Source organism: Mobula birostris, chromosome 8, assembly GCF_030028105.1.
Source record: "Mobula birostris isolate sMobBir1 chromosome 8, sMobBir1.hap1, whole genome shotgun sequence".
Classification (NCBI taxonomy): domain Eukaryota; kingdom Metazoa; phylum Chordata; class Chondrichthyes; order Myliobatiformes; family Myliobatidae; genus Mobula; species Mobula birostris.
The window spans coordinates 147,465,556-147,486,464 of NC_092377.1; the positions used below are offsets into that span (position 1 = coordinate 147,465,556).

At 41.9% G+C, this 20,909-nt stretch overlaps 1 protein-coding gene across 4 annotated transcripts in view; it reads left to right on the forward strand.

Annotated features, from left to right (window-relative positions):
- The window catches only part of LOC140201814 (rho-related BTB domain-containing protein 2-like), a 90,835-nt gene that overhangs the window by 19,886 nt on the left and 50,040 nt on the right, over positions 1 to 20,909 (forward strand). For 2 of the 4 annotated variants that reach the window (XM_072266506.1, XM_072266505.1), the window contains exons 2-5: positions 637 to 838; positions 4,407 to 4,510; positions 5,509 to 5,694; positions 8,201 to 9,192. In XM_072266506.1, the coding sequence (XP_072122607.1) occupies positions 647 to 838; positions 4,407 to 4,510; positions 5,509 to 5,694; positions 8,201 to 9,192 (1,474 nt within the window). In that variant the 5' untranslated portion in view covers positions 637 to 646. The remainder of the gene's footprint in view (positions 1 to 636; positions 839 to 4,406; positions 4,511 to 5,508; positions 5,695 to 8,200; positions 9,193 to 20,909) is intronic. The other 2 variants (XM_072266507.1, XM_072266508.1) reach the window with 2 other exon arrangements.

Consider the following 20,909-nt stretch of genomic DNA (forward strand, 5'->3'; position numbering starts at 1 on the left):
AAAGTTGATTGGCAAAAGGGATACGAGGCTGGAGAAGGGAGAGGATCATGGGACGGGAGGCCTAGGGGGAAAGAAAGTGGGGGGGAACCCAGAGGATGGGCAAGGAGTTATAGTGAGAGGGACAGAGGGAGAAAAAAGAGAGAGAGAAAAAAAAGGGAAAAAAGTATAAAAATAATAATAATGATAATAAATGAATGATGGATGGGGTATGAAGGGGAAGTGGGGCATTAACGGAAGTTAGAGAAGTCAATGTTCATGCCATCAAGTTGGAGGCTACCCAGACGGAATATAAGGTGTTGTTCCTCCAACCTGAGTGTGGCTTCATCTTGACAGTAGAGGAGGGCATGAATAGACATATCAGAATGGGGATGGGATGTGGAATTAAAATGTGTGGCCACTGGGAGAGACATATCAGAATGGGAGGTATTGTAATTTGCCCCTGCTCATGTGCACAACTTAAGAACAACATGAGTGTAAAGCAGAACAAGAGACTGAGACCCACATTGCTCCAACAGCCAACACAGCCATCATTAGCCAAACGACCTTCAGCCTTCAGGAACATAGAAAAAATATTACGTTGAACTTTCCATTTTGGTACATTTTTTTTAATCTGACTATTCTTTTCATTGTGTCTAGCCTACAGTTGATGGATAGAGATATGGACTACGAAAGGCCAAACGTAGAAACAATCAAATGTGTGGTTGTGGGTGACAATGCAGTTGGAAAGACCAGGCTTATCTGTGCGAGAGCATGTAATGCCACCTTGACTCAATACCAGCTACTGGCGACACATGTACCAACAGTCTGGGCTATTGACCAGTACCGGGTCTGCCAAGAGGTAAGAAATAGATGCACTTTATTATTGTGTGTTTCAGCCTAAGCAAGGTCAATCCCAGTTGACTGCAAAATGCACCTTTCATAAATCTTATGAAGCTTGTAATTGAACATAAGAATCCACAATGTAAATACAGCAATGCTTACATACAATGCTATGACGCATCAGCTAAAGCTCAAGGTGAAGCACAATTTCTTCCATATGAGTACTTTGCAATCCTGCGGGCTGAACATGGAACTGAATTAACCTGCCTTTGTTTTTTTTAAGAAGGCAGGTATTGTTAATGGCTATATTTACGCCACCTCTAGTATCATCCTATAAGGAAAATAAATATTAAAAAATAGGAGGAAGAGTCACCCACAGACCCTTCATCCTACTCTGCTATTCAACTATTATGGTGACCATCTTGCCTCTCAGTCTCAATAGCTCAAGATCCCTCTGGATTCTAATCACCCATTGGACTAGGTCATGAATATACTGTATGCTGACCTTCTATAGCCCATTAGTGTGGAGAATTATTAAGCTTTACAATGATCTGAACAAAGAAATTCCTCTGAATCATTTGCTTTAAATGTATGGCCCTTTCTCCAGTGACTATATCACCCCTGCTCTGAGTTATCCAGATTGGGGAAGGAGTTTCTTGGCACCCACTCTATCAATCCCTTTCAGGATCCTGCACCGATCAGCCAGATCACTTTTCCTTCTTCCAGACTACACTGTCCTTTTGTTTTTGTTATTGTCTGATTCCCACTTGCACCATCATTCCTTGTGTAATTAAGAGTTCTCTATCCTATCACAGACTTTTCCTTCATGCCTTCCCTGCCTTTCCCTGCACTGCACTTGCCTAAAAGTTATTACATCAATAACATTTTCCAGTTATGGTAAGATATCAACCAGGTGAGAGGTTAGCCTATTTCTCTCCGCTTTGATGCTGCCCTACCTGTTGAGTATTTTCAGCCTTTTTGCTTACATTTCAGTTGTTGAGTGGATTCTGCCAATCTGACACAGGGACAAGTAGGGTCAGTAGCCACAATCAGTGTTGTCTCATTAGTTGATGTTTAACAGAGAGCCTGACAAAATGTAGGCACACGGTCAAGTCAAAGTGATAATGGAATGGGGAGAGAAAAAAAAAGGGTTTAATTTAAATGAGCTTGGGCTATAATTAACATTAAAATGTTTGAATCAAATGGAACTGGCATTGGTTTAAAAGGCATTTAAACAGGCGCATGAACAAGCAGGGAATGGAGGGATGGAGGCCAAACTGGGATTAGTTTAAATTGGCAGCATGGCGGGCACAAACACCGTGGGCTGAAGTGCCTGTCTCGGAAGCTGCACTGTTACATGTTCCACATTCTAGCATCTTGAGTGTTCCAGGAGTTGTGCGTGTTTCCCTGAGGAGTTGGTCATGTCGAAGGTCCAAGCAGGTAGAGGCAGCAAGCTCCCTTTTCTGATTACATCCAACTGGATTCAGTTAGGTTTTAGCAGACGTGCAGCTCTGATGAATTTTATTTGTTGTATACAAATGACTGGTAAACCAAAGCTAAATACTGTGCCTCTTGTGAATGTTATATTGTAACAGAAAAGGCTGGAAATAACTAGCAGCTCACAGAGTAGCAGAATTAATATTTCATCAGATTTAGCCATCACAGGATTTTAATCTTCGTTTCCTTGGTTGTAATCCAAGACTATACACAATATCTTCATATCATTTTAATAAGTCATTTCAGGTCTGATGAGGGAATGTGTTCAGAATTTATTCTTAAGTAACTACAAAACATAAATATCATCAACCATTCTGCTGTTTTGCACAAACATGAAAGCTAGTTGATGTGTTTGGATCAAAAAGAGATCTGAGAGAGGCAGACTTAAAAAACAGTGAGAATGCCTGTGGCACTATCGCCAGGTTCCGGTGGTCGTAGGTTTAGTCCAAGGTCTAGAAATTTGAGCATGTAATATAAAGGTGACACATTGGCAGCGAAGGAATGCAACATGTTGACTCCCTGATTGGGTGTTGTACTGAGTCAGTCTACCCTCACCTGCCCTTTCAGGTTGACATAAAATAATAATACTAAAGATCATAAAGTAATTTTTCCGATAAGCTATCTTCCACATCTCTGAAACGATGCTTCTTGGACAGCTCCTCTCCAAGTTGTTATTTCAACATTTTCTTCTCCCCTCAGCCTTTTCACACTGCAAATCGTCCTTAGTTTTTCTTTCGTTAAGATGCAGGGCTTGAATGTTTTTGGCATGTGAGAAAACATACCAGATGGCTTTGTGCATCAGAGTGACATTGTTTCTCGTTGGGCTGCGGAGAGTAAATCACAGGTTTTAAGCATGGGAACATATAGTAAGCACACTATGTTTCACAATCCTAAACCTACATTTCTGATGTCCCGCTCTTTTGGGCGAGGCTGATACAGGATTCCTGAGGTGGCTGTTACTGGTCTGACAAAGATTGATGCACTGCGTTGCAGTAGTGGAGGTGAATTTTTGAGGGAAGATCAGAGCTGTAGGAAGCTCCTTCATCACTCCACCTTCCCACCCCACCTATAAAGAACAAGTCTTCCTTTGACCATGGAAGCATTACAACTAATGATGACCAACCAGTTGCATGCTGACCAAAAGCAACTTGAATAAGGACAGGCCCCATAACTTCCTTTCTGCTGGCTGCCTTCATCCCATTTGAAGTCTTAGAATCATATACAACACAGAAACAGGCCCTTCAGCCCACTGATCCTGCACAGATCATCAAACATCGAGTGACATCAATCATACACGACTCCAGTTTTATTCCTCTCAGCTCCTCACACGGATTGCAATGGCTAATCATCCTAGCGACCTGCACATCTTCAGGGTGTGGGAGGAAGCTGGAGCACCTAGTGAAAACCCACACAGTCGCAAAGAGAACTTACAAATGCCAAACAGCGTCAGAGGTCAGGATTGAACCCTGTCGTCAGAGCCGTGAGACTGCAGCTCTACCTGCTGCGCCACTGCACTACCCTCTTATATTCAATGATACGCAGCTTGGCTTCCTCAGCATACATGCATGCTCAGTTTGCAGCAACTGTGTCAAACATGGATTTCGCAGTGAATGATTCCACTCCTAGGCTCTGCTAGTCTGCATACACACGTTACACCTCAGAGGCCAGCAAATCATCATCCTGTGTGCCAATTCCATTTCACAATGATCTTACATTTCAAATCAATCACGAAAACAGATCATAATTTCTCCCGTGTCTTTTAACGACCAATATTAGATGTGGTGTTCAGGGTGTAGTCTGATCCCAGGAATCATTATACAATATGCAACCTCTTTTGACCTTTACACCACTGTTGTCACAATGTAATCTGATGTACCCGTGACTTCATTGATTGTTGGGAGGAGGCTATTGTGTAATAAGATTACTGAGGTGCCTAAATCTTCTTTAAATCATTCTCAATTGCTTCAGCGTTTGCAGCTCATTTTCTTGCCCTATACCGCAGAACGCGTAAGATCGAGGGTTAGTGATCTTGTACATAAATTCCATAAGATCATTTCACCAACAGAATCAACTTGTTCTGTTTTCCGTAGGTCCTGGAACGTTCCCGTGATGTAGTTGATGATGTCAGTGTATCATTGCGACTCTGGGATACATTTGGTGACCATCACAAGGACAGACGGTTTGCCTATGGCAGGTATAGCAATGCAAAAGGTGAAAAGGCCTTGCTTGAGTTAGATTTGGTGAGGAAAACTTCCCCCCCCCCCAATAATCAGATATCTAATTGAGGAATTGGCCCAAAAGTAGTGAAGCAAACATTGGCACAACGTCTGGAATATTCTGAGACTGCAGATGCTAGAAATCTGAAATGAAAACAGAAAATTCCAGAAGCACTCAGCAGGTCAGGCAGCATCTGTGGAGAGAGAAACCGAGCTAACATTTCAGGTTCAAGGCATTTTCTGTTTTAGTTCAGAATGTTCTGAGAAATTAAAACAGTGTTGAATTTCTCCACGTCCCTAAGAAGGTACCTCATCTGTCAAACCTCCTTTGGGGTTAACAGTTATGAAGAAAGAACTGGGAGATTGCATAAACCCAGAAGGCCTTTTATCAGTCCAGTGCTAATACTCTGAACAAAACTAACCATAAGCAAATGAAATAGTGAAATTATATTCCCCAATCTACCAGCTGGAGCTGCCAAGTTGATCAATTTTTCTCTCAGAAAGGCACTGCTGTCTCTTTCTAAGTGTCTGCCCAATCTAATTAATCTGCAATAATGTTCCTTGGCCATATTTTATATATTATGTTTTTAAAAATATAGTCTTTGACAAATGTATCCAACCTGCAATGATTCTACTGGTATGTGTACTTACCTAAAAGCAAGGAGAACCTGAAGCTGATTATAAGATTTTATCCATGTGCAACAGATGTTCACATCTGTTTTATTCATAAATAAATGTGCTTGTTAGCCCAATCAGTAGACAAGTACGTTGACGAGAAAGTGTGATAGAAACAGGAGAGACAGGTGGGGGAGATGAAGGTAGGCATAAAGAGGCTCCTATAAGCACAGCATGAACTGTTTGGACAGAGTGGTGGTCTCTGTGATAAATTGCAGCTTATGAGATTTTGAATCTATCCTGTACAAAGCCACGTGTTACTCTCATGCGCATTTGTGTACTTGTGTCGTTTTGCTTTCAGGTCTGATGTGGTTGTGCTTTGTTTTTCAATTGCTAATCCCAACTCACTGCACCACGTCAAAACCATGTGGTACCAGGAAATAAAACACTTCTGCCCACGAGCACCTGTTATCTTGGTTGGCTGCCAGCTGGACTTGCGGTACACGGACTTGGAAGCAGTTAATCGCGCGCGGAGACCTCTTGCAAGGTACGTCCATTAACACCTACATCAAAGTGCATTGGCAAGAATGCAATAAATTTAGAATAAAGCTTTCCACCATGATGACAAGATCTCAGGATGATTGATCCATTGCTTCCCAGCTGAGTTAAGGATTGGATCTCGCTCAGGGTTCCTGCTTTGGACTGGAGTCAAATGCCCACGACGGAAATGCGAAAGCAGAATTTTTCCACAGGATTCATTTGCCAGTTCGCCATGACAGTCTCATTCAAACCTGTGAGAGTTTCCAAAGAGGATCAAGAATTTGTCATGAGTCACTGTGTTCAAGGAAGTAAAGAATAAATAATTGAATGAAGTGGGGAGTAAATCAGAATCTTGGTTATCCGTGTAGGCTGTCAAGGCAGATGGCTGCTATGCATCTTGACTGATGTTTTATTGAATTAAGTAGAACTGAATATTATGCAGTTGATTTAAAATTATCTTATAATGTCTATTGTATTAACTTTTCAATAATTCACATCGGTATCATGTGATTATTGCCTCTCTATATTTGATTATGCGTCTGAGTGACATTTCAATGGAGAACAATTTCAGTTACTTCTATTTGTTTTTGGTCCACTGAGCTGCGCTGCCCAGCAACCCACTGATTCAACCCTAGCCTAATCACAGGACGATTTACCATGAATAAATAACCTACTAGCTGGCATGTCTTTGGACAGTGGTAGGAAACCGGAGCACCCAGGGGAATTTCACACACGCTGGAAGAACAGACAAACTCTCTTACAGAGGACACCAGAATTGAGCTCCGTACTCCGACGCCCCAGTTGGTAACGGCATCGCGCTAGCTGCTACACTACTGTGGTGCCCCATGTAACTTAGTAGAATCTACAGTACTGTGCAAAAGGCTTAGGCACCCTAGATTTTTTTATATGGTTTCAGATGGTATGGCCCCACAGAACCCTGATCTCAGCATCATCAAGGCTGTCTGGGATTACCTGGAGAGACAGAAGCAAGCGAGACAGCCAAAGTCTGCAGAAGAACTGTGGCAAATTCCCCAAGATGCTGGGAACAACTTACCAGCCAATTTTCTTATTAAACTGCGCGACTGTGTACCTTAGAGAATCGGTGCAGTTTTAAAGGGTAGTCTCAGCAAATACTGATTTGATTTAGTTTTTTTTTACTGCTTACTGGTCTTTATAGTAATTTTTTTGATATATTTACAAACTTTTCATTTCATTATTTTTGAAAGCATCTTCGCTCTACAGACTTTTTTTTAACATGTGCCTAAGACTTTTGTACTGATTTTATCTGCATGTCTATAGGTTTGAGGAAAACTGGATCAGCCATGATGAAATGGCGGAGCAGACTTGATGGGCCAAATGGCCTAATTCTGCTCCTATATCTTATGGTCTTATTGAGTCAAATCCTACTTCGTGAATTCCAGTAAAGGAAACTAGACTGATATTCCCGTACAGTCCTGAAGGGATTTTGCACAAATTAGAAGTGCCATTCTTTGCATAAATTATTGAAACAATGACTGTTCTCCTACCTGAACCTCTTAGATGCTATTCTGAGGACCAGCAGCAGGGCTGCCCCTGGAATAAAAACACTCAGCAGGTCTGGCAGCATCTGTGGAAAGGGAAGCAGTTAACACTGCAGGTTGAAAACCCTGTATCACATCTGGGAAAAAGTTAGTCTGAGTAATAGGGAAGGGTGGAATAAAGGGAATGTCTGTATTCAACTGAAAATGTAGCCAGTGGATGTATGTTACGCTCCTTTTTCTGTGAGTAGCGAGGGCTGGATGATGTTGTACAGTCGAGTGTTCTGAGATGTGCCAGGCTGGTAAAAATATCCAAATGAAAGAAGGAAGATTTGAGAGGCGAATGACAAGCAGAAAAGGTCAGTCCTGCTACAACAGAGAAAGACTAAGAATTCAGTAGTGAGTCCGGCAGACCTAAAGATTACCCTAGGTCCTGACAAATATTTATTCCTCAACTGGCATCACTAAAACAGAATATTTGATCACTATTACATTGGTGATGTGCTTCCGGACCCTTCTGGAGGCGCCACATAAATAAAAATCCATCTTTTGAAAAACAAGAAATTTTGGGAGACTGCTGGCTCTTGATCTTTTACCTGTGGATGATTCTTTTCCCACTAGAACAATGTTGCTATGCTACGCTGATCCCATTTAAAACTCCTACAATTGAGATTATGGTTTGAATGTTACTTTAAAAGAAAAAATCAACCATTTTCTGTTTGCTCTCTTTCATTAGATACATGGTATTCAGTCTTAGAAGTGTACTGTATTCAATAGTGCACTCTTCCTCAATATATCCTGAGCTATAATGCAGATTGGCCAAAGCAATATACAGTTCTAGTGAATATTTTCTTTGAAGCATACTTGAAAATCCCTCAGATGGCATGCTTTGATATTTGTAGAGAAATTTCAGTATTGTGCCTTAACAAATGAGCATAATATGTCAACTTCTGAATGACCTATCCAACTTGTGTTTCATTTCTCTTGGATTCACAGGCCAATAAAACACAATGAGATCTTGCCTCCTGAAAAGGGTCGAGAGGTTGCCAAAGAACTCGGAATCCCCTACTATGAAACCAGTGTGGTTGCCCAGTTTGGCATTAAGGATGTGTTTGATAATGCCATCAGAGCTGCCTTGATTTCCAGGCGACATCTCCAGTTCTGGAAGTCCCACCTAAGAAATGTTCAAAGGCCTTTACTGCAGGCACCGTTCCTGCCTCCCAAGCCACCTCCCCCCATCATCACTGTCCCCGACCCACCCACAACCAATGAAGAACATCCTGCCCTGCTGTTGGCTAATCCCCTTTGTGCAGATGTCATCTTAGTGCTTCAGGACAAAGTTAAAATCTATGCTCACAAGATTTACTTGTCTACCTCCTCCTCAAAGTTCTATGACTTGTTTTTAATGGATCTCAGTGAAGAACAGGAGCCCATCAGTGAAAGATCAGTGAGTCACAGTGACAGGCAGGGCAGGGAATATCTCATGAGAGCTGCCAGTTTTGACGTGAGTGAAAGCACAGATGAAGTTACTGCCATCCAGCCATTATCAAGCCTAAGGGCTTCCACAAGTGACAGCATCTTGAAACTTAATGCTTACGATAACAGCTCAAGAGGGAAGGCTTGGCTCAGAAGGGGGAAGATTCTCTCATCATGGAGCAGAGCTTTCATTAGCATCCAAGAAGAGGTGGCGGAAGATCCCATCAATTTTAACAATCGGCTGATGACTGTCGTCAGGATGGACTACTCTGTTCACCCTGACGCGTTCAGGGCAGTGATGCGCTACTTGTACACCGGTCAGCTGGATGAGAACGAAAAGGAGCTGATGCAGATTGCCCACATTGCTGAGCTTCTGGAGGTGTTTGACTTGCGCATGATGGTGGCCAATATCTTGAATAATGAGGCCTTCATGAACCAAGAGATTACCAAAGCATTCCATGTAAGGAGAGCCAATCGAGTGAAAGAATGCCTTGCCAAAGGGACTTTCTCAGGTAAGTGTGTCCAGTTTCTGCCTGCTGTGTTCAGAAAGTTTTTTTTGATTTTAATTTTTGCTATGGTGGGGATGTTGATGTATTTTACAAGCAAGTGTCTAGCATCACAGGTCCATGATGAGGCCTTGTACCCAGAATTCCACGTCATTTTCTTACCGCTGCAACAAGATAACTTGAAGGAAACTTCTGTTTAACAGCCAAGAGATGAAAGTTGAAGGCATCAGCTTACATAAGAAAGGATGCTCTAGGCCAAAATGGGTATTTTTGTTTGTCTGCCATCTCGATGGGGGATACCTTTAGGTATTTGTTAGCTTTATTAGTTTTGTCACATCTACGTTGAAACTAACAGTGAAATGCATCATTTTGCATCAAATCAAATCAGCGAGGATTCTGCTGCCGCACCTCCGGTGCCAATGGGGCACGCTTTCAACTCACTGGCCCGAATTGTACATTTTTGGGATATGGGAGGAAACCCAGAGTATCCGGAGGAAACTCACACAGTCACAGGGAGAACGTACAAACTCCTGACAGACAGCGGAGGGAAATGAACTCGGGTTGCCTGTACTGCAAAGTGTTGTGCGAACCATTACGCCAAGGGGAATTGAGCATAAGAGCAAAGAGGTCCTTCTCCAGCTGTACAGGGCCCTGGTGAGACCACACCTGGAGTACTGTGTGCAGTTTTGGTCTCCAAATTTGAGGAGGGACATTCTTGCGATTGAGGGAGTGCAGCATAGGTTCACAAGGTTAATTCCCGGGATGGCTGGACTGTCATATGTCGAAAGGTTGGAGCGACTGGGCTTGTATACTCTGGAATTTAGAAGGCTGAGAGGGGATCTTATTGAAACATATAAGATTGTTAAGGGATTGGACACGCTGGAGGCAGGAAGCATGTTCCCGCTGATGGGTGAGTCTAGAACCAGAGGCCACAGTTTAAGAATAAGGGGTAGGCCATTTAGAACGGAGTTAAGGAAAATCTTTTTCACCCAGAGAGTGGTGGATGTATGGAATGCTCTGCCCCAGAAGGCTGTGGAGGCCAAGTCTCTGGATGCTCTCAAGAAAGAGATGGATAGAGCTCTTAAAAGGTAGCGAAATCAAAAGTTACGGGGATAAGGCAGGAACTGGATACTGATTGTGGATGATCAGTGAATGGTGGTGCTGGCTCAAAGGCTGAATGGCCTACTCCTGCCCCTATTGTCTATTGTCTATTGCCACTGTGCCAACTAGTGCTGTAAAGCGTTTTGCTAACCGCTACGCTACTGTGCCGCCCCACCATACGTAATGTTGAAATCCACTGTAATCAACGTCACAGCTGGTTAAGATTAAAATGCCTGGCTAGTTCATTTGTTAGAGAAATGATTTGCCAAAGTGAGATCTGTTCAGTGCTGTACCCGGCCTGAGAATTGTTCTGTCAAACCAGTCTCAGCAGTAATACCCCAATCAGGGGACTGATGAGCATATATGAGGAGCCTAGCTTCTGTTTCAGCTATAGACATGCCAGTTTTCTTTGGACAATGAAAATGCCTCCTATCGTGGGTTGAACAACCTATTTAGCAACCTTACATCAAGCAGCGTGCTGCCAAATAGTTAGGTTAAGACAAAAGGATTAGTGGTGGAACACATCAAAGGAAATGTTGCATGTGCTGGAAGTTTTATTTACTCTGGAGAAATTTAGACAAAATTACGATCTAGGCAATACACACAGTATGGTCATTCAATTTACAAAAAATCGCCTTTACAGCATTTACAAATAACCACCCAAAAATTTAAGATGCAGAATAAAGTTCCCTCTAATAGGATTGGCATAAAGAGATAAAGTGAAATAATAAACACAAACATTTATTTACAGTTTTCATTTCTTGATACGTGTGCAGATGACTCACCTTTGCATCATGGAAAAAGTGCTAGAGACCATTTGCAAAGAATGCATCACCCTCTACCCCACCATCTGCCATTATGCAGAGGCTGCCTGTGCCGTTTTGTGAGACTGGCTCTTCAGCTGCTGTGATCATCACCTTTTCTACTAACCCACTATTTTCATCACAATCCTGAGCTGTCATTGCTGAACTGAGTTCTATATTCTGCTGTCATCTACCTTTCCTTTCAACATGTTCATGCTGTTCTCTCCATGTGGAAGGAAATTGCTTTAACTAATATGTCAAAGTTGCCCTTGGACTTGCTTCCACACGCAGTGAATGAGAAGTTTAGTTCTATATGTAGATTCTCCAAGTTGTTTATTGTCAATCTCTGTCAGGTTGATGTGAGTTGGTGGCCAACAGCACTGATGAACTTGGTGAGCCGAAGGGTCGTTTTCTAAGCTGAACTTCTCAATGCCTCCAGGTTCCTGATAGCTAAACCTCTTGTAATCCGGCAACTTTGAGACTTTGGTGTTGAACAGGTTGATTTTCCTCACAATAGGATGTTACTTCTATCAACACACTTAATCACATGATACATAAATTTTCCAGTGAATCCGTTGAATTTAAAGTACAGTATGTGGGAAACTGGACCCGGTGAATTTAAAGATGCTGTGGGAAAGAGGAGAAAGTGTACAATATCCACCCACTTTGAACCACAGTTTGCTGTCTGACCCTCACCCACTTTCTGGACCCTGGCTCTGGCCAGATACCTACCAAGTCTCTAATTCAAGGATTCCAACCTGGGGTCCACGGATCCCTTACTTAATGGTATTGGTCCATGGCATAAGAGGTTTGGAACGTCTGCCCTAATCCCATCCACACATCTAGCCCATGCACCCAGACAACCTCACAATTGCATGCAGCTACAGATAGTAACTTTAATAACGATAGTAACAGATAAAAATGGCATTCTACAAATAAGTAATTTCTGTACAATCGTGTACTGAATTATCAAAGTTTTACTGTAATTTATTTCTGTACAACTAAAGAACCTACCTTGTTGCTATACCTCGGTCAGTCCCAACTTGCCCTGTTATGCATTGGAAGCACCTTTTCTATCAGCAAGATTTGAATCTCAATGTCCAAAAAAAAGGCATTAAATAAATGCAACACACATCAAAGTTGCTGGTGAATGCAGCAGGCCAGGCAGCATCCCTAGGAAGAGGTACAGTCGACGTTTCGGGCCGAGACCCTTCGTCAGGACCTCGTCCCGAAACGTCGACTGTACCTCTTCCTAGAGATGCTGCGTTCACCAGCAACTTTGATGTGTGTTGCTTGAATTTCCAGCATCTGCAGAATTCCTCGTGTTTGTATTAAATAAATATTTATCACTGGAGAGCAAGAACCAATGTGTTAAGGTGGCTGGGACGTTGAAGAACTTTCACTCTGACTCTTGCATCAGGCTCAATGACACTTTCACGAGGGCATGTAGTGTCTGACTAAAACGTAGTGTAGACAGTGCCTCTTTGGCCCACAATGTCTGCACTGAACATAATGCTGAATTAAACCAATCCTTGTTGCCTGTGCCTCATCTATATCCATGCATTCTCTGCATGTTCACATGTAATATTAATCAGGTTTAATATCACCAGCATATGTTGTGAAATTTGCTAAATTTGTGGTAGCACTGCAATACAATATATAAGAGAGAAAAAGAAAAACTGTGAATTACAGTAAGTGTATATATATAATAATAGTTATGTTTATTAATTCGTGCAAAAAATTAGAAAGTAAAAAGAAGTAGTGAGGTAGTGTTCACGGGTTCGATGTCCATTTAGAAACTGGATGGCAGAGGAGAAGAAGCTGTTCCTGAATCACTGAGTGTCTGCCTTCAGGCTTCTGTACCTCCTCCCTGATGGTAACAATGAGAAGGGGGCACATCCTGGGTGGTGGAGAACCTTAATGATGAACACTGTCTTTCTGAGGCACCGTTCCTTGAAGATGACTGGATACTACAGAGGCTAGTATCCATGATGGAGCTGACTAATTTTAAAACTCTGCAGCTTACTTTGATCCTGTGCAATAGCCCCCCCCCCATACCAGACAGTGATGCAGCCAGTCAGAATACTCTCCATGGTACATCTGCAGAAATTTGAGAACGTTTTTGGTGACAGACCAAATCTGTTCAAACTCCTCATGAAGTATAGCTGCTGTCTTGCCTTCTTTATAGCTGCATCGATATGTTGGGTCCAGTCTAGGTCCTCAGAGATATCGACACAGTATAGCAAATTTATAGGAGGTGTTTGAACTGTGCCTTGCCACACAGTTATGGGTATAGAGAGAGTAGAGCAGAAAGTAGCTTGTAAAATGATCTGATTTTGCACAGAGCCCCTGCTTCTCCAGCTTGAGGTTCTCAATTCCATCCCAGTTGCACCTCCTCCACTTTGAGCAGCCCTGGACTAGAGGTTCCTAGGAGACAGTGGGGACATCCCATACTCCAGGGAGGCTCTGAACACACCCTCAAATCTCTTCCTCCATCACATGACGTAACTGCAACACAGTCACCAATAATTTCCCGTGAAATTCCTTATCTGGAGAATGTTGAGCCTGGTGAAACAGCCACTGGTTTATTTGTTATTTTACTGTTGTCACATGTACCAAGATACAGTGGAAAACTTGACTTGCACACTGTTCATACAGAGCAAATCACTACACAGTTCATTGAGGGAGAACAAGGTTAAACAATAACAACACAAAATAAAGTGTAAGAGCTACAGGGAAAATGCAGTGCAGATAAACCATAAAGTGCAAGGTCACAACGGAATAGATTATGAGGTCAAGAGCCCAACTTACTACAATAAGAACTACTTAATAGTCTTATAAAAATAGGGTAGAATCTGTCCTTGAGTGTGATACTATGTGCTTTCAGGCTTTTATATCGTCTGCTTGATGGGAGAGGGGAGATGAGGGAGTATCTAGGGTGAGTGGAGTCTTTGATAATGTTGGCTGCTTTACTGAGGCAGCAAAGAATATAGTCCATAGAGGGGAGGCTGATTGCAATGATGTCCACAACTCTCTGCTTAAGATAAACGAATCCTTCTGAATCGTTTCAGTATGGAGCATAACAGTTCAGCACAGACTAGGGCTTGCTTATTTCTGTGTTGTCGTCTTGTTTGACCCTGTGACTATAAGGGAAAACTAGATAAATATTTAATGGTGAGCAGATTGTAAGGGGGTGATGAAAGTGCATAGTGAGAGATTGAGGGAAGGGCAAGGCATGGACACATTGGACTGAATTTGTCTTCTGGATGAAATTTAGGATGACGCTCCACCACTTCTATTCCTCAACTTGCTGGGCACAAAAGTTTGCCACTCCTTCTGTCACAAGCAAAAATTCTATGTAACTTTTTCTCCAGTGGCAAAAAAAAATTGCGAATAATGGCCTGAGGACATTTTGAGGGAATTAACATGAGTGAATAATAATAACATAATATGTTAATGGGCAAACCAGTGTTGTTAGATAACCTGTTGACGGTGTATTCTGATTTACACAGAGGTAGCAGATGGTGAATGTACTTAAATATAATTAAAGCCACAGCGGTTTTCTATCATCCTTGGCTGGGGAACAGCCCATGTGTTCAAAAGAATAGGCACCAATCCTCAGGCTTTAGACAGCTGAGGATTTCAGTAAACAGATCTCAACAAGTCTCAAGAGATTGCAAATAAATTTCATATGTCTCTTTCCATTTGATAAAATGTTTGGAAGATTCATCAGGGATCAGCTCTTTTGCATTTTCTTTCCCTAGAGAATTGCCACTGCCTAGGAATTGTGCTGAAGGCATTTCCGTGAAATCTGTTCATGTGAAATCCACTGCGAATTTAATTCATATTAAATTAATTCTTTTTTATGTTAGTGAAGGATTATGAGTAGTTAGAATGTGAAGGGAAATTTGCTGAGCTTTTCCTTATCTGAGGTTTCATTCACAGTATTTCATGTTTACACCCTAAAGACAGTTTTGGAAAAATAGCTGCCCAAAATATTTAAGAAGTAAAGATATGTAAATTGACTCCTCAAATACACCAAACCATGTACACTCAGCACCCTTTGAATTTGCTACTTATGCTAGCTCCTGGTCCAGCAATAGCTTAGCTTTAAAATCTCCAAATTTTAAAATACTTCCACAGCTTCTTTCTGTCACTGTGTGTTTTATCAACTACAAAGACCTATAAGATCTATTTGCTCCTTCCATTCTTTGCACCCCCAATTTTAATCACTTAACCCTTGGTGTTTAATCTTTCAGCTGCCTGATATTAATTTACTGCTGACTTTTTCTTGAGGTGCTCCTTTAGTCAAACTGTTTGTGTTCTAAGTACCTACTTGAGTGGCCCATATCCAATTTGCATGGAAATGGTGCTGTAAAGGACCTTGGGGCACTCATTGTTGTTAAAGTTGCAATGTGAATGCAAATAATTGTTTTGTAGTTGCAGTGGGGTTTTTGACACTAACACTGCACACACACTGGATATTCCCTCTTCTCCCCTCTCCCATTGGGCAGAAGGCAGCAAAGCCTGAAAGCACATAGCCCCCAGCCCTAAGGATGGCTCTATATGTCGAATATATGACTACTGAATGGTCTCCTAAACCCAAAATCAAGCTCGCTATGGCCCTGGCACTTTAAAGGGGCAAGTAATAACGAAGTGCAGTGCTGATCAATATGAACGGGCACCCGCTGTATTCTGTAATCGGAACTGGCCACGTTACCTGCACTGCACTTTCTCTCTAACTGTAGCACTTTATTCTGCATTTTGTTATTTTTCTCCCTTGTTGTAACAGAATGATCTATTTGGATGCCATGTAAAGTAAGTTCTTCACCCTACCTTAGTATGCATGACAATAATAAACCAGTTTACTAATCATAGTGGTTAGTGTGACGCCATTACAGCGCAAGCGATCACTGATGCGGGTTCAATTCCTGCCACTGCCTTAAGGAGTTTGTACGTTCTCCCGATGAATGCGTAGATTACCTCCAGGTGCTCTGGTTTCTTCCTACTTTCCAAAGAAAATGCAGTTAAGATTCACAAGTTGTGAACGTGCACCAGAAGGTGTGGCGACACTTGCGGGCTTCCCAGCACAATCCTCGCTGATTTGATTTGAGGCAAATGAACGTTTCACTCTGTTTCGATGTACATGTGACAAATAAAGCTAATCGTTTTAATACTGGTGATAACGCTTCCTTTAACATGCTTTTAAAGTTTTTCCCTCTGAAATCTGCACACGAGGAAAAATCTGTCCTTTGCTTATCCACTTCCGATTACAGAATATAGTGGGTGCCCATTCATATTGCTAGGCACTGAACTGATTACTACCTGCCCTTTTAAAAGTTACATACCTTGAGTTTCATTTTCTTGCAGGCATTTGCAGGAAAATAAAGGAATGCAATAGAATTTATGAAAACATATCATAAGTAATATCACAAATATGTCCCATTCGACAAAGGAGGAACCAAGGAGGAAAGTTTCTTCCTAGCTGAATTTAGTTGATGGGATGGGAATGGTGTGAGGCCGAAGAAGAGAGGGACTTAAAGGAAAGAGACTACTGGGTTCAAAATATTAGGAAACTTTTCATTCAAAAGAAAGTAGAGATATGAGATACTGTCCTGTACAAAGTTTCTGAACGTGGCTATCAATTGCAAATCACAAATCAAACTCAATGACTCTTGTTAGGAGGGGTATCTACGAATGTGGAACCAGGATTAAATACAACCAGGATTAAGATACAGCTCATACTGAGTATGCCTAAATTCAGGCAAGGCATCCATTACTTCGAACTTCTGGGTCCAAAATTGGTTATCGAACAGTGTGCAACATACAGGCCTGTAAGTGTCATACATATTGAATGACAGAAGTATTAATGTGTACAAGACCTGTGTCTGGCAGATGTATGCAAATAATGTAGATCATGATGTCAGTCAATTATGTGAGTTAACACATCCATATAAGATCTCAAGAATGCTAACCTCGTGGAGCTGGACACAGAATTGTGCAGCTGGAGGTAATATCCAGTGCCATATTTTATCATAATTAATTACTTCAATTTGATTTCTAGTGAATGTTGGTTTGAGAAACATCTGGTGTTTCCAAAATTATTAGAAGTTTGTAAAGTCCACAGTGAGTGATGTGCCAGAAGCTTGTGGTATCTGTGTTAGCTGTAAGGCTGCTTCTATACCATCTGCTCTCTGACATAATAGAAATTATTAGGTGAGTGATGGCAGCCTGATCCATGGAACAAGGTGCAAGGCAAGAATTGCACTTGGTGGGATATGGCATTTAAATTTGCTAATCTTGCTTGCACATGTGAAGTCATTTACTAAAAATTCACTCCTTTGCAGGTGGCCAAAACAAACCCAGGAGCATTAGCACATTGTATTCTGTTCCTGGAAGTCACTCCATGATGGAATGAATGTCAGGCCCAGAGCACAAAACAGCAAATTTAGTGGCACCAATGCTCATGAATTCCTTGAGCTTTTGAGGTGCTGCATCGAGATTCTTGGTGCATAAGCTAGCTCAGACTATTCTGTACCATTTCCCTTTCAACATCCAACTGATGGGCTACCTGGTGCTCGGTGGTGGAAGATAATTCTTCTTTCACACCAGTGCTTTTAGCACAGCGTCATGCCACACTACCTCCAGGTTATTCAATGGATGCTTGAGCAAGTCATTGTATTCTCTCCCAAACATGATGAAATCAGCAGATGCTGGAAATCCAAAGTAACACACACAAAACACTGCAGGTCAGGCAGCATCTATGGAAAAGAGCAAACAGTCGATGTTTTGGGCCAAGACTCTTCATCAATCCTGATGAAGAGACTCACCCAAGACGTTGACTATTTGCTCTTTCCTGTGGATGCTGCCAGACCTGCTGAGTTCCTCCAAGCATTTTGTGTGTGTTGCTTTGGATTCTCTCGGGCCAGTTTAAAAGCCATAATATTCCACTCACTTAAGAGATGCAGGCAGTCTTTAAATAGGTCAGGTTAGCTTCATCTGATGCCAGCATTTCCAGAAGTTGGGCTCCCAGCTGAGAATGTAGTGAGAACAGTGCAGTTAATACTGGCTAAATACTACAATAATTAATGAGCTAGTCACATAAAAGTTGCATGATGCTTTCACGTAGTCAAGTGAGCAAATCCCCATTGCCTCTTTTCCATATTGTCCAATTTATTCTGCAGTGTACTGCTGTCAATACCTTGTGGTTGAAATACATCAGAGTACAGATGCTGTCAAATGCTATGAACAATCTTACTTCGCTGAGGAAACTAGGTGAAAGCCAAGGCTGACAATACTTTAAAAAGGGCAGGAAATTAGATAAGGTAAATGAATAACTGATCTTTCATCAGAAGAAATGTAATTTGAAATTGGAAATAATTAAATCAAGGATGTCTACAGAGTGTGGTTGAGACCAATTAAAGAAAAAATAAGTGTTTTTAACTTCTGACTGGATTTGGGAAAGTATAAAAGACAGATTACTTCAGATTTGTGATGTCCATTAGCTTCCACAAGAATAGAGTGGGCTGCAGTATTCAGACAGTGCATTGCCCAAGTAATCAACTGCAAAGGGCATTATTAAAAGTAGGCGGCTCGATTAGTGCAAGAGTGGATGTACTTAGTATTGAATGAAGGAAGTAATTGATATGCAGTTAAAGAAGAGAGCAAGATTCTGAGGGACCTCTGCTAATGGATTTTACTCAGTGGATGTTCAGTCTGAGAGGAATAAGACCAAAAGCATAGGAAGAGAATTGGGCCATTCAGCCCCTCAAGTCTCTTCCACCATTCACCACGGCTGATTTTATTTTCCCTCTCAACCCTGTTTTCCTGCATTCTCCTCTTAGCTTTTGACGCACTTACTAATCAAGAACCTATCAATCTCTGCTTTAAATATATCCAATTACTTGGCCTCCACAGCCATCTGTTGCAACCCTCTGGCTAAAGATTTTCCTCCTCATCTCTGTTCTAAAGGGACAACCTTTATTCTGAGGCGGTGCCCTTGGTCCTGGACTTCCCTACTATTGAAAACATCCTCTCCATGTCCACTCTATCTAGGCCTTTCAATATTCTATAGGTTTCAATAAGATCCCTCTTCATTCTTCTAAACTCCAGAGAGTATAGGTCCAGAGTCATGAAATGCTTCTCATACATTAACATTTCATTCTCAAGATCATTATTGTGAAACTCCTCTGGACCCTCTCCATTGCCACCATATCCCTTCTCAGATAAGGGCCCAAAACTGCTCTCAATACTCCAAGTGCAGTCTGACCAGTGCTTTATAAAGCATCAGTATTACATCCTTGCTTCTATATTCTAGTCCTCTCGAAATGAATAACAACATTCCATTTGCCTTTCCTACTATCGGCTCACCTGCAAGGGAATCAATCCTGCACTTGGACTCTCAAGTCCCTTTGTACCTCCGATTTCTGAATCTGCTCCCTGTATAGAAAATAGTTTATACCTTTATTCCCTCTGCCAAAATGCATGACCATACACTTGAATGTCAGTAGTTTCAGGCTGAGCTTTCATTAAAGACCATGGCTTGCATTGCGAAGAACAGTGCAAACATATTCAAGAGCTTTGAACACACTGTTCCAAAGCATTTTACCCAGCCGACGCTGGTTACAGTACTGTGCTTGTTAATGAGAACCATGTCATCTATAAAGAAATGTGTTGGCTTTCTAACTATTATCTTTGATTGTGTCGACTTTCTCAAAAATGGGCACAGATGCACTGCCAAAAATCATTGAAAACTTTCTGGGCACAAACAAGAGAAAATCTGCTGATGCTGGAAATCCGAGCAACACACATATAATGCTGGAGGAACTCAGCGGGCCAGGCAGCATCTATGGAAAAAAGTATCTATCTATAGAAACCATCGACTGTTCTTTTTCCATAGATGCTGCCTGGCCTGCTGAGTTCCTCCAGCATTTTGCTGTGTTGCTCGAAAACTTCCTGGGTGGAAATTTTTTGCACTGAGCTATCCAATTTAGGGAAAGTCAACTTGTCAGTTCTGATTTTTTTTTTTTCAGGATCTGTGTTTCAATGGCAAGAAGAGTATGCACTACCCACCTGTAGGTCTCCTTGACAAGGTGGTAGTGAAAGAGAGAGCTGCAGATAGATTTTTTTTTGTTGAAAAAGGATCTAGTGCTTTCCCTGCATATATGACGAGTAAACTCTTCTTGGGCTTTCAGTGGGTACAGGTGTCGATTATAACCGAAGTTTCAATGACAAATTCTGCCACCTTCATCAGGGATGATCCTCGGGATTTAAAAAATGTATTGACTGAGATACGATGCAGAATAGGCCCTTCTGGCCCTTCGAGCTACACTGCCCAACAGTCCTCTGATTTAATCCTAGCCTAATCACAGGACTATTTACAATTAACCCGCCAACCGGCACGTCTTTGGACTGTGGGAGGAAACTGGAGCACCTGGAGGAAACCTACACAGTCACAGTGAAAATATACAAACATTTTACGGGCAGCAGCGAGAATTGAACCCAATGTTGTGCTAACCATGACACTACAGTGCCACCCCAATGAGATCCTCCCTCACTCTTCTAAACTCCTGTGAATACAGGTCCAGAGCCACGAAACGCTGCTCATACCTATCGTTGTTGTGAAACTCCTCTGGACCCTCTCCAATGCCACCACATCCTTTCTCAGATAAAGGCCCAAAACTGCTCACAATGCTATAAGATGCTTGGACTGTGGAGTTATGCTTCACCAGTTATGGGGATCAAGTGGGAAAGTCACATTAAGACCAAAGAACAGATTAGCAATCAAATAATTGAGTGGCAAAGCAGGTTTAAGAGATC